The sequence below is a fragment of the Netta rufina genome (assembly GCF_964035555.1).
Source record: "Netta rufina genome assembly, chromosome: 4".
Taxonomy (NCBI): Eukaryota; Metazoa; Chordata; class Aves; order Anseriformes; family Anatidae; genus Netta; species Netta rufina.
The window spans coordinates 7,747,822-7,760,781 of record NC_140127.1 but is presented as its reverse complement, the minus strand read 5'-3'; the positions used below and the strand labels follow the sequence as shown (position 1 = coordinate 7,760,781).

General features: G+C 45.1%; 1 protein-coding gene across 2 annotated transcripts in view; it reads right to left on the bottom strand.

Moving 5' to 3' along the window:
• EMCN (endomucin) overlaps positions 1 to 12,960 on the bottom strand; it is a 43,202-nt gene that overhangs the window by 16,937 nt on the left and 13,305 nt on the right. For both annotated transcript variants that reach the window (XM_084285923.1, XM_084285924.1), the window contains exons 3-6: positions 11,590 to 11,703; positions 11,082 to 11,204; positions 6,348 to 6,467; positions 1,263 to 1,295 (exon numbers count right to left, since the gene is read on the bottom strand). In XM_084285923.1, the coding sequence (XP_084142049.1) occupies positions 1,263 to 1,295; positions 6,348 to 6,467; positions 11,082 to 11,204; positions 11,590 to 11,703 (390 nt within the window). The remainder of the gene's footprint in view (positions 1 to 1,262; positions 1,296 to 6,347; positions 6,468 to 11,081; positions 11,205 to 11,589; positions 11,704 to 12,960) is intronic.

Here is a 12,960-nt window from a genome sequence, read left to right as displayed (position 1 = left end):
TGTTTTGTTCTTTCAGCCAAAGACTGGCCTCACAAGGAGAAACGTTCACGTACTACTTACTGGATGGGGCCTGCTCAATGCAACCACGGCACTGGATGCATCCAAGCATCGAAACCATCACTGCTTGTGACCCCTGCCCCTGAAAAATCACCATGTCTCTGTCAAGTTCTCTCTTCCATGGTGCCTGTCTGCTGAGGGGCGACAACGTGAGGGTGGAAACCGTGAGCCATCATAACATGACTGAAATAATCCTCATGAATTCATGACTCCACGTCCATGTGATCGCTTTGTATTTTTCAAAGAAATCCTACTGCCCTTTTCTCTGCCTTCCCTGATCGAATACAGGATACAAAGGGAAGGCAGACAGTTATCACAGCAATGACTTATCCTGCATACTGGCCGAAAATGTCAACAGAAACAAATTGCTCTGAAAAATGTGAATCTCTACACTTGTGCAGTGTCTCCCCAGGAGAATAAAACTGAGGATTCAAATGCACTGGTTATCTCCCTAGCTGTCTATTAAATGGCCAAGATGAGAATAATGCAGGAAAGACAAATCCACAGGTTATTGTTTTAACTACGTGAAACCATCAATGAGAAACCCAAGAGCTGAAAGGAAGCACTGCTGAAGGAGTGAAATGGATTGAGGAATTAAAAACATCAACTCAGTTATCCACTGAAGTTTTCTCACAAGCCAGCCCATCCTGTCTGCTTTCTCTGGATCTGAAAATTGGATCTGGAAGACATTTTCCAGCTAGGGAATGATCTGGGATCCAGATAACAATTAATTGGAGCAATAGACCTTGTGGTGACACGAGGAACAGGCTGCTGGTGGCAGACACAAGGGCTGCAGCGAGCTGCACAGAAGCCACTGCTTCCTGACAAGCCCAGAGGAAGGGAAATAAGACAATGCTGGTTCACCAGCACAGGAAGACCTTGACTTAGCCCAGGACCTGCTGCTTCCAACCACAGGACGAGGCAGGGGAGCCGCTGACAAGGACTAGCTCCTTGGTGAGCACTATTTTGGTATCAGCTGCCCATGGCATCACGCAGTACGCTCCCATCCTGTTTGCTTTGCAGCATCTCCTGCGTCCACAGCAAAGTTACTTATTGCCATGACTTGAGCATCACTTACCTGCTTCTCCATACCACACATCAGGTTCATTCTACCCCCACCAGCCCCTTTGTCCCCCAAATATTTCCCCTCACCACCCCAGCCCTTCAGCCAGCATGCAAAGAGCAAGCTTGGCCATTGCTCTTACTTGATGGCTCTGTCAGGGTGATCATGTGAAGGCCTGCAATAAAACAGAAGAGCAGGGTTGTTAGGAACTGGTTTAGGGCTAGAGATCCTTGCTTACTGGAGGGGAAAGCAAGAGGGGTCTTGAGACTCCAGAAATGGGCTCAGTAACTGTGCAAGAAACTGTCCCCAGGATGGGGCAGGGCAGAAAATCCTGAATTAATTGGTACGCAGAAAGATAAATTAATGAATAAAAATCTGCCTGCCAAAAACAAGCAATTGCCCTGGGGCAAATAGCTGGCGTTCAGCTGACAACTAAGTATGGTAATAAAAGAAACTCAAGTGCCTAATTGAGACACGTCTTCAAGTGCCATGAAACCTCTCAAAAATAAATCTTCGTGAATCTTCGTGCTACATCCTCAGCACTGCCTCCTTATTTTGAGGTGTACCTCACAGCTTCTGGTCAGCGTCCTCCAGGATGGATAGCACCATAAAAAACCTTTCTGTGGGTCCATACAGGACTGGCTTGTCTTGTGGTGTCCGCGAGGAGTGGGGCTCATCCAGCCCTGCCCTAAGAGCTCCTCAGGAGGCCGTGACCCACCATGGTGCTTTCTGTGCTTGGTCGGGACAGCTCCTGCACAAGGAGCTGCAGCAGAGTTAAACACATTGTCCTACTGCCGTGAGAGCTGTTTTGGGAACAGGAACAGCTGCTGTTGTTTCCCCTCCTCTCTACAAGCAATTAAAAGCACGGATCACTTGAGCCGCTGGCGTGCAAACAGCCACTTTTGCCAGTGATCTACGTGACGGAGCTTTAACGACGTTTTAATCACAAACGGGCGTGAAAAGCATGTTCAGGCTGACAAGGCAAGTACTTGAAAGTCAGCAGCAAGAGCTGCTCTTGAACATAGTAAATATTAGCCATGCTAAGTACTCTGAGGGTACACAGTTATTTCATACTGGCTTCCCAAAACGCAGAGGAGATGTTTTTCCTAAGCTATTTACAATCTCATCCGTCCGGCTGCAAAGCAGCATCACCTTGCTCAGAGAGGATCTCTGTGATGTCTCGTTAGCTGATGTTTATGGCATGTTTGAGCAGCATTAATGACACAAGCCAAGGAAAAGCGCTCAGGAAGTTCACAACTCTCCTGTCAAAGAACGGTGAAAAGCACAGAAAGCAGCAGGACACCCACCTGGCATTCAGGGAACATTCAAATGTGACAGGATTTTTTACCTGAATCCCGCCTTTCTTATTGTGAGTGGGACAAGTGCCACGTGAGCACACAGCAATGGTCGAACAAGCAAATGCAAAGACACGTGTGTGCATGTTTATGGAGATAAACGATAAAAGATATCTCACTGGGGTTCTGCTAGAGTGTGAAAAATCAAATGGCCAGTGAAAGAAAGCTACACACCCTTCTCTCTCCCCCCTGGTCTCCAGTAAGCAAGCCAGGTGCCAGCTCTCCTCTGCTCAGATTGCTCAGCCCTGCCACCCAAACGCAGCTGTGCTCATTGGAGCTGTTCAGCAGGTGCTTGCAGCTTGCATTTCCCACATAGCCATCCACAGCACCCTTTCTGGTGGCAGGGCCATGCACTGCTTCTCTAGGGAAAGAGGACAGAAAGGCAGGCGGCCTTTTGCTTGCTAACACCTTTATCGTGTTGTTCTGGCTCTCTGCTTGGCCCCCGCCACGTCCCCTGGGGCTGTGAGCTGGAGGGCAGATGCTCAGCGTAGATAATCCAGGAAGATTTCCAGATCCATCAAGAGGATCTCGAGGTGTACAGCGCTGGCTGCACAGACAGAAGGCAAGGATAAAGAGCCTGGTGTACGCCCAGGTGAGCTGACAATACCTGCCCAAGTCAAGGCAGCGCTGGTGAGGAGCCTGGCAGATGGAGAGAGGCCCCGAGAGCTCACCTCTCCCAAACCTCCGCTACCTGAACAGCCGGGACACCCCGCGGCTTGCTGCTTCTGCTTTTGGAGGGCAGCCACGTGGAACTGCGCTCGCTGGCAAAACAAGCGAATAAATTTGGCTGATTACTCAGAGGGGATACCACGAAATAAATCACAGCGAAATTAAGAACCTTAAAAAACACCCTCCTTGCCCTGACTGTGCTGTGGTTCTAAAATTGTGTTAACTGAGGCTTCATGGTATTTTCCATCTCCCCAGTGCTTCAATTTCTGTCTCTCTCTCTGTGAAGAAGCTGAAGGGCAATTTTTACTTAATATCACTATCCAGTGTTCCTATACAGTTTGTGCACGGCAAGAGTCATACCCTCCCCGTCTTACTCCTAGCAATTTTTCTTAGGAAGATTCCTCCTGTGAATCAAGTGAGTAGGACTTGCAATTTGAGGAGTGCAATAAAGGCATCAACATCTGCAGCAGGTTGATTCACCTGTCAGCTTATTGCAGCAGGTCATTTGATCTCACCAGCCTGCTGGATGGACTTCAGCTCACGCTGCCTTCTGGATTCTTGTTGTTCAGGTCAGAGAATAAGAAGCTATGATACCTGCACTTTCTCTGAGGTATTTAGACTGATCCACGAAATCTCCAGTTCTTCATCAATTAAACAGAAGGAGAAAAAAATTAAATATTAGCCAGCGATCCTTTGCAGAGGTGGAGCAGGAGGCGTATTATACATGACAGCCAAAGTTGAAGACGTGTACGTGTCAGTGGCACGCATGCCGGTTGCTCTCTTTGCTAAAAACAGCCCCAATTCCCTCCGCTAGCCTGGGTGAGCACCACGCAGCCCCTCCTCTGCAGCTGCTGGCTGCGAGCCTCCCCAACACAGCGCTGCTGCTCTCTGATGTTTCTCCAAGCTCCTTCCCAGGCTCCCCCCCGCACTCCTTTCAGTTGCTCTCCAGCTCTCTGTGGCACTCCTCCCACACCCTGATCTTTTGATATGGCTGATTGCAAATTTCTCTTCAAAATGTTTCTTTTCTTTTTTTCTTTTTTTCCCCTCTTTTCCTGCAGCAAGAGTTTTTCACAAAAAAAATGGCTTTTTTTTTTTTTTTTATGCTTAGTTTTGAGACCATTTCCCATATTGTTTTGGATTGAGATTAGCCATCTGAATTATTTTGGTTCAGCACACCAAACAGAAACGTTCTGTTCTGGATGAATTTCACATTAATTTGTCTTCCCACACAGAAGCTGTGGCTTGGGTGCCTTCAGCTTTTTAGCTCTGTGATCCCCTGTGGGCTGCAGCATGAGCCACACCGCGTGTACCAGCCTCTGCTCTGGCGAACAAAAGGCATCCAGACCCTACGGGAGGCCCCCATGGAAGATGAAATTTCCGTGTTGCAAAGAAGGAGTCCAATGGCAGCAAGAGTCTGCGTTTCTTCTAGTCTCAGTACAGCCTGAAACAACTGGCTTCAGGCTTTTGATGGCTCAAAAGTAACTAGGGTGCAGCCTGTGGCTTTCCTCAGCCCTGAGCAATTGCACGTGGATCAGGGAGTAAGGGTGTCGTAAGGGTGCACCCATTAGGGATGAGCTACCTAACTCAGCAGGGTGAGTAATGGGATTTTTTTTTGTGTATTTAAGCTGGAAGAAAGCAGCAAGGAGCTGGTCCTGCAAGGAGGCAGGGAAGGTGCAAGGATGAAGCCCTGGTGAGGGAGGAAATGATTTTGACAGGGCAGTTTTATGGGAACTCGAAGCAGCGGCTATGCCAAGGACCGAGGCTGAATCCCCCAGGACAGATGGGCCCTTTCTTCCTCAGCCAGGCAATTACAGCCCTGGCACCTTGGGTAGTCCCTGAGCTAAAGAAGATTTATTGGCTTTCCAGCAGAGCGAGCTGAGTAAGACGATGACTTTCACAAACAGACCCAAGGAAAAATGTAAACCTTTCAGGGCAAGGTTTAAGCAGAAAGTGTAATTGCACAACTAATGTAACGGGTAATTCAATGCATAGGATCCACGGCCGTGTATGTGTTATGATTTCATTTTAACCTGGAGAATTTCCCTGTGAGAACCTCTCTCTAAAAGCATTGCAATTTCTTGGTTTATTGCAGGGTGCCAATGGTAAGGCTTCCTCACTGTCCACGTGTCTGCCAAAAGACACAAAATGTGACAGGACAGTCAAGTAACTACAGCTCACAGTGTGTGCATTATGGGGCGTAAGCTTATTAAAATAATGAGAGATTCCTCTCTAGATCAGTGGCCATGACTTAAAAATGAGAAAATCCCAACTTCCCTAAAATGCTTATTATTATGTCTTTCTGCATGCTTTTAAGCATTTCAGTGTGTACTGAGGATATGATATTACTACACTTTTATATCCAGTCCCACCCTCCATAAGAAGAATCCCGTTCACTGTGCTGTTGTACCACAAAAAAAACCATTATTGAGCACTCACAGTTATCTCCTACAAACATAATCCAGGGTGCTGTAAAGAGTCTTATTCCTCTAGAAATGTTAAACATTAATATTAATAGGGAAATGCAAACAAAGTCAGTGTCCCTATTAGGCTTACATAGTATTGAGTGAAAGCTCAGGGAACTTTAAGAAGACCTAAGTAAGCAATTCTTCAAAATCCGGGTAAAATTAAGCCTGGTAGACACATAATAAATGATCACTCTCACAACCCAGCATCTACGTTTGCCACAGAGTTGCTTAGTGGTTAAATACACCAAAACACACCCTGAAAAACATTATAGCTAGCCAGGCATTGGGAAGGATTGATATCTTTCTGACCTTGCGTGTGACCACGTTGTACTTTGAACAATGCCATTTAATTGGTGATATGCCTTAGCTTGCCCTCTAGATTTATTAACAATTGTAAAAATTATAGCTGTTTTCTCCTTTGCTTTGCAGCCAGAGAATTTATCTTGGTGACCTCCTCTGGCAGTCAGTGCTACACAATGACCACATCCAGCATATATAAAGATTTCTATTAGCTTAATTTATATCCTCCTGTAATGACATCGAGTTTTCTAACGGAATCTTTTGAAGTTCGCTCATCACTTATCAGAACTTCATAGTTGGATGGCACGAACACTTTGTACCCTGCATGAATAAGGAGGTGGCCCTCATTCTGGGACAACGAACAACAAATGAAGGAGAGATTCAAGATCTTTTGAACACGTTGCATAGGAAAACGGAGTGTATATTTTCAAGACTTACTTGAGGTTTCAGAAGAAGCGTTTTTTTGTGGAGAGGTTGTTGGAGGCAAAGGCCATCTCTTAGTAGACGGAGCACCCACACTCTCGTTTTGTGTCGCTTGCGTTCCATTCACTTGAGCAGCTGGAAACGAGACAAACATTTGGGTAAGGTACAGCAGGAGAAGTGCTGCCTTAGATCCCCGGCCATTCTGCAGACAAATGCACTCTCCATCACAGATCTCAGGTCAGAAAGCACAACGCATTCAAACAGCAAGCAATCCCTATGGGGTTGTTACTACTGGCACAGCTGGGGCATCTTTAAAGCACATCCTTCACGTCCAACACAGCCTGTGCCAGAAGACAGCTGAGAGCACTGGCCAGGGAGCCCAGGGCAGTCATGGCAATGGCAACATGAGCAGAAGATGGCTTACTGCCCTCTCTCTCTTACCTTCATTAAAAAAAAAATAGTTAATAACAAAATAAATAAATAAAGCTTTAGCTGCAACAGTCACATAATGGGATATTTGGGCAAGTTTTAGGTATTGCAATTAAGTGCAGAGTTAATTACTTCATCCTGTGTTGTTAAGGTCTGGGAAATAACATAGCCACGAGAATGAACATATGAAAAATTGAAGAGCCTTATTGCTGCTCTTGCAGAGTCAACAGAGGAAGCCCATCCCTGGAAGTCTTTAAAAGACGTTTAGATGTGGAGCTTAGGGATATGGTTTAGTGGGGACTGTTAGTGTTAGGTCAGAGGTTGGACTCGATGATCTTGAGGTCTCTTCCAACCTAGAAATTCTGTGAGGATAGAGGCCATCTGTGTCATGAGACTCACAGTCCAGGGTGAGCCTGGATGGCACACAGCAGGACCAGAACTAGGCATTCCCAGAGAGCCCTTTACTCAGGGAAAACAAAACCAACACCCAAAGCTCCCTTTCCTAGCACCATACACCTTTAACTCACCCCTTCCCTTCCCCTCTTGTTCAGCAAGTGCAATAGCTTGGAGAGGCAGGCTTCAAAGATCAACGTGCTGAGGAAGAGTGAGCTGAAGCCACAGGAGCCTGGGGGTTCAGTGCAAATATGGGAATTGGGAAGGGAAGGAAACTAATGAATTTCATGCAGAACAAGCTTAAATATCTAAAAGTTTTGCTGGCATTCTAGTGAGGAGAGGCATAATTTCTCTGTCAGCTCCCTTCAGAAACCTCAGCGCTGTGCACCTTCAATATGTAAGTCTAACCAGCAGCAGAAATGAGTGAAAAACACAACTTGTACACCATTTTTGACCACGGTGTAAAGCAAAGATCTACCAGCCTGAATCGTTTCCGCATTCTCATTGAAGAAGTGATGAATGAACCTCTAGCAACCTAGAATAGCAGCGATCCTTCCCATGCAGGGAGGCGGGTACACGAACACGCTCTGCCAGCCATGCAAAGCTCATCGTGCATGAGGAAGAGCTGAGGGAGGCAGGCAGGTCCCTGCAGCGACCCATTGTGCTTCGGCACAAGGGAAAGCACTCACATCACCTGGTAGCGTGTTTGCTGCCATCAGCTGATGATGGATAAAAGGGTAAAGTAAAAATAAAAGGGTAAAGATCATAACGTGGCTGTCCAGCGGCGTGGCAGAGCTCCCCAGAGGTGACACCACTCTCCCCTCGGGTGCTGTGATGAGATAAATGACGGTGCCTAACATGCAGTGGTCAAAGGGATAAGCAACACCAGGGCTTATCCAAACAGGTTGGAGCTGCTCTGCAGAGCTGCTGCCTGAGCCTCAGCTACTGCCCTGCTTTTGTCCTCCCAGAGCCCTTCCTTTTCTCTAACCAACTGATATTTGACGCGCATCCTCACTTGATCTTCGCAGGATTTTCTGCTTAACCTCTATATAATCCACAAGCATTTCAGCATCTCCCAACAGTGCTCTAAATCTTCCTTGCAGCAGGCTGCTGCCTAACAAGCTTTGGCATCGTGTGATGCTTCCAACAAGCAGCAGGCGGGCAGCACAGAGAGTGCAGCCATCTGCACGGGTGTACAAGCACCACTCAGCCAGTCAGCGAGCCCAGGATACACCTCTACAGGGCACACTGACCACATTACAACCCACATTGCTAAATGTGGGAAAGCCAAACCTTCCCCTAGAGCTCACGTCTTGAATATAAACTCACATGCAAGTCTCTGCCTGAAATCAGCAGCCTGAGAAACCGCTTGCATTGGCGACTGCATTAATGGAAGTGTTGAAAAATTGCAGAGCACGAATTCCAAAGGAAACCTTCCCCCCTCTGACCATCACATCCCCACAGCCAACTACGCCACATGTCTTAGAAATACAGAGAGCACCTGCAGCATGCAGCGGGGACCTGAGGACAGCCAAGCAACATGTTGTTGGCTTATCCCTCCTCGTAAAGCTTCCCTCTCAATTACCAGCAGCTTGATATGACGAAGAGAAAGAGTCTTCCTTCCATTCATTCCTTTTCTCTCTTTTTAATGTTTCCTATTTCATTGCAGTGTGATGTATCATCCTCCAGGAGAGTGGCACGAGATAAATCAGAAACACAACAGCCAAAAACCCACTCTGACTTCGTAATTTAATAACTTGAGTGCTGACCTTGCCCACGACACTTGCTCCACGGCCAGGGAAGGAAGAACACAATCCTGCGTTGCCTTTCATTTCATATTCTCTTCGACAGAGCCAGTGTCCCAGGACGTGAAATCCTGCATGCAGGTGTGACTTGATGTAGCGTGACACCACTTAAAATTCCTGGTTTGAGCCTGGACTGCACAAGTGAGGTCACTCTTTTGACTAAATGGGAACTGTTGGATTTGACCCCTCGTACTAGAAAACTAAGGAGGCAAGTCTAATTGTTGGCTTCCTATATAATACACAGGGTAAGAGAGCACGGAAAGAAAGAGGGGAGATTGTATTTATGTCCTGCAGAGGAAAAAATACTGAAGACTTAAGAAAAAGAATAAAAGACAAACTCCTGTGCGTGACTTCACAGTTTATGGAGCACTGGGGTATTTCTCCGAATCTGCAATGGAAGGTGACAGCCACAGAAATTGCAGCAGGAACAGGAAGCCCTGTCAAACCCCTGCTGTGAGGATGCAATCATTTGCTGAAGCTTTTAGCCAGGATTGAAGTAGATAAAGTGATGGCCTGCATTACAGAACACCAGAGATGCTTGGTTTTCATTAGAAACCAGGTGCAGCAAAAGGAAGATTTGAAATTTCTTAGAGGCACCATCAATTCCTGCCTCAGTTCTCTGAGGCCAATAAAAGAGGGGGGGAAAGCTGACTGCTAAATAATAACACAATGAAAAAAAACCACCACAATAACAACAACAAAAAAGGAGATAGCAGCCAAATTTTACATTCTACCAATTTTTCACAGCAAAATCTTGCTCTTTCCAGGGAGAGCAACTTCCCAGTCCTGCTGTGAGGAGGTGCTTTAATCAGTGTCTTTAATTTTCCTGTTTACATAAGGGGAGTTAGAATCAAGTAGGCCTTGCTTTTAGGTCCATTAACTATTTTTGTTGCAAGCTTCAAGGTTTTTTTTGTTTCGTTTTGTTTTTTTAATTATTATTTTGGTTACATGGGGAGTTTTCAAAACAATTCAATCCAAGATGCTAGAGACTGAAGGCTAGCTGCTGGAAAGAGAAGAGGAGAGGAACAGAGAAGACGTGTTGGTGCTCCAGACACCTGTGTATTTTCATGGTGGCCTATTCCACCCACAGGAAAACCTTTTCTTTCTTACACTATTCAGGGGAGGGTTGCAATATGACCTGCTTTGGGATTTTTTTGGGGTTCAGAGCAGTGTCTGGGCCAGAGTGGCACCAGGAGGCAACCCCAGGAAGAGAAGCAAAGGTTTAACCAGTTGTCACAGGCTTCACTCCGCTCTAAACATCAGCTAGGAGAACATCACTGTATCACTGACTGCTGAGTTAAATACTTTCTGCAATTATTTTTAAATTTAGCTTGATTCAATTAAATACAAAAAATGGAGTATTTCAGAGCTCTGGTTCAGCAAAAGGCTTGAGCAAACATTTACAGTGTAGTTCACAGACAAAAAAGGGAGATTCAATTTCAGTTTATTTTTTACTGAGCTCCTTTTGCATGTTATTATATTTGCTTAAATTATTCCAGCTACTTGCTGGATGCAGAGGATTTCTTTCTTTTTTCTTTTTCTTTTTTCCCCCCCTTCCCTAGAACCCTACGTGATGTACTGGCTCAACACACACATTATTCTAAAGATTTATGGGGAAGATTGATGCAGGGTAATTAGTAACACCTCGCTGCTTTCAGTATGATGACTCATAATAATACAGAGCAGACTTATTTGTAACGCTGAATACACATATATAAAATAAAAAACTGAGGGGCTGTTCTGACACTACCAATCACATTGAATCATTTATTTTTGATGAAATAACATTTAAAAAAAATAAAAATAAAAAAAATAAAAATAAATAAAACTGCAAACCCTTCCAAGCACATCTCTGCCAAGTACAGGGAGATTTAAATCTTGTGTCATAGTTTCATATAATCTCCACTACAAATTAAAGGTCTAATATTCTGCATGTAAGATTCTGGGGAAAGATTCATTAGGATATGCAATCCGTGGGCAGGATGAAGAGCTCTACTTCTCCAAAGATCCAAACCCATTACACAAGCTACTTGTTTGTGATCTCTTTTTTTTATTGCTCCACACTTTTACAGAAACGTAGCGTATGACGAATCAGAAATGGCTCTGTGAAACCATCACTTACTGCTTGTTGTGTTGTCATCTTCATTTCTTGCTGCAAGGGTTGGTGCTGTAGTCTGCTGCACTGTTGTCACTGTTGTACCTTCTGTTGTTACTTGTTTAGCTGTAGTTGAAGAAGGCATGGAGCCTACGAAAGGAAGGACATTCAAAATAGTTCCTTTTTTTTTTTTTTTTTTAAATACACACACATGCACAAACACACAAAACGCACATCCTGCCTTGCCTGCAGTCTAGCTTTAAATACTGATTTTAAATTGAAGATCAATGGGGTCTTCATTCCCTCTAAGGGAAATCCCCCTTCCCTCTAAGGGAAACCCCCCCTGAACATAAATCTGCGATAACACAATTACGAGACAAGGCTTGGAGCTTCCTGGAGCCTGACGGTTCTCAAGGCTTCACCAAAGAAGGGACTACGTGTAAGTCAGTCCCCAGGCCATGAGGCACTGCTGCTCAGTCCCTTGATTGACCTCTGGAACAGCCTCAGCTATTAGCACAAAGTAATTGTCACTCACCAGTTGTGACAGACGTAGTTGTAGCTTTGGCTGCAGTGTTCGCTAACACTGACGGTTGCAGTGATGTCACTTGTGAAGAGGACATGGACACAGCTTCTGACACAGCTTCTGACACTGCAAGAGAAGCATTTTTATTGATTTATCACGTTTAAATAAGCATCGCATACCTCCAGCTGCCGACTCTCACAAAGGCAGTCAATTTATCTTTGGGGTCTGGCCCTCAGAGACCTTTCTTGCCCCTGAGTGTTTCAGGAGGGCTCAGAGCACACTTGGTTTGGGTCAGAGGGAGGGTTTGGCCCGTGCCCACACAATCAGCAGCGGTGCCCACCAGTCAACCCCTGTGGGAGGGACACAGAGGTGCCCTCACAGTGGGCTTCTGATGCTTTTCCCCAGAGGCATAAATAGCATTACTGCTTTCTCCTCTGTGGCAAAAAGCTGTAGGAGAAATTTCAGTGAAACGTTTGAAGAGCTCATTCACCGAGAGGCGTTGGGCGTTTATTAAATGTTTTTAGAACAGGCACAAACATCAGGGTTTTAGAAACATGAAAGAACTACAGCACAATTTGAGCAGGACTAATTCGTGTAATGAACAGAACATTCACAATTCCTCTGGCTGCACCTTACTCACTTCCATTACTAGCACTTTGAGTATATTCATCTTGATTATATCAGTACTCTCAGCTCCAAAACAGATTATTTTGCATGTTTAGTTAGCAAGAAACGTAGTCCCATTTCCAACTTTTCTTCCTCATGTGCATCACTTTCAACACAGCAATCTTTGACAGCTGAACTTATGAAAGAGTTGGTATTTGGCCCACATGAATGCAACGTAGTCAGTAGTTTACTTTCATAACTACAGAGTAAAGAGAATTTAATGTGGTAGTTGAAGATGTTAAGCCAGGCTTCACCTTCTGAACCAGTTTTTTCTCTGTTAATTCATAGCTTTAGGACTTTATGGTTGACCTAGCTAAAAAAAATAATTGCAAGAGAGTCAGTCTTTTGAAACTGAGGGCACTGGTTCCACTGCCTCACCCCAAAACGTCAACCTTGACATTAATAGTTTCAAGAAGTTACCGATAACTTTTTCTGGAAGTGACAGCTTTATGCACATATATTATCTTTTAACCGAGGCCCAACACAGACACAGACTGTCTAGTTCTTTACTCTTAAAGTCCATGTCCTCTTCAGTCTACACCCATCAAACTGAATACTCCCCGGTACCATATCCCAAACTGATGCTATTTCCCAAATTGTTCTGGCAACTTTTTGAACTATGAATATTTAGCTCATTTGCTAATGTCTGATCATGTTTTAACCACTCCCTAAGCATACAGGCTCACAGAATTAAAGCCTTTTTTATGTGAAAAAAAA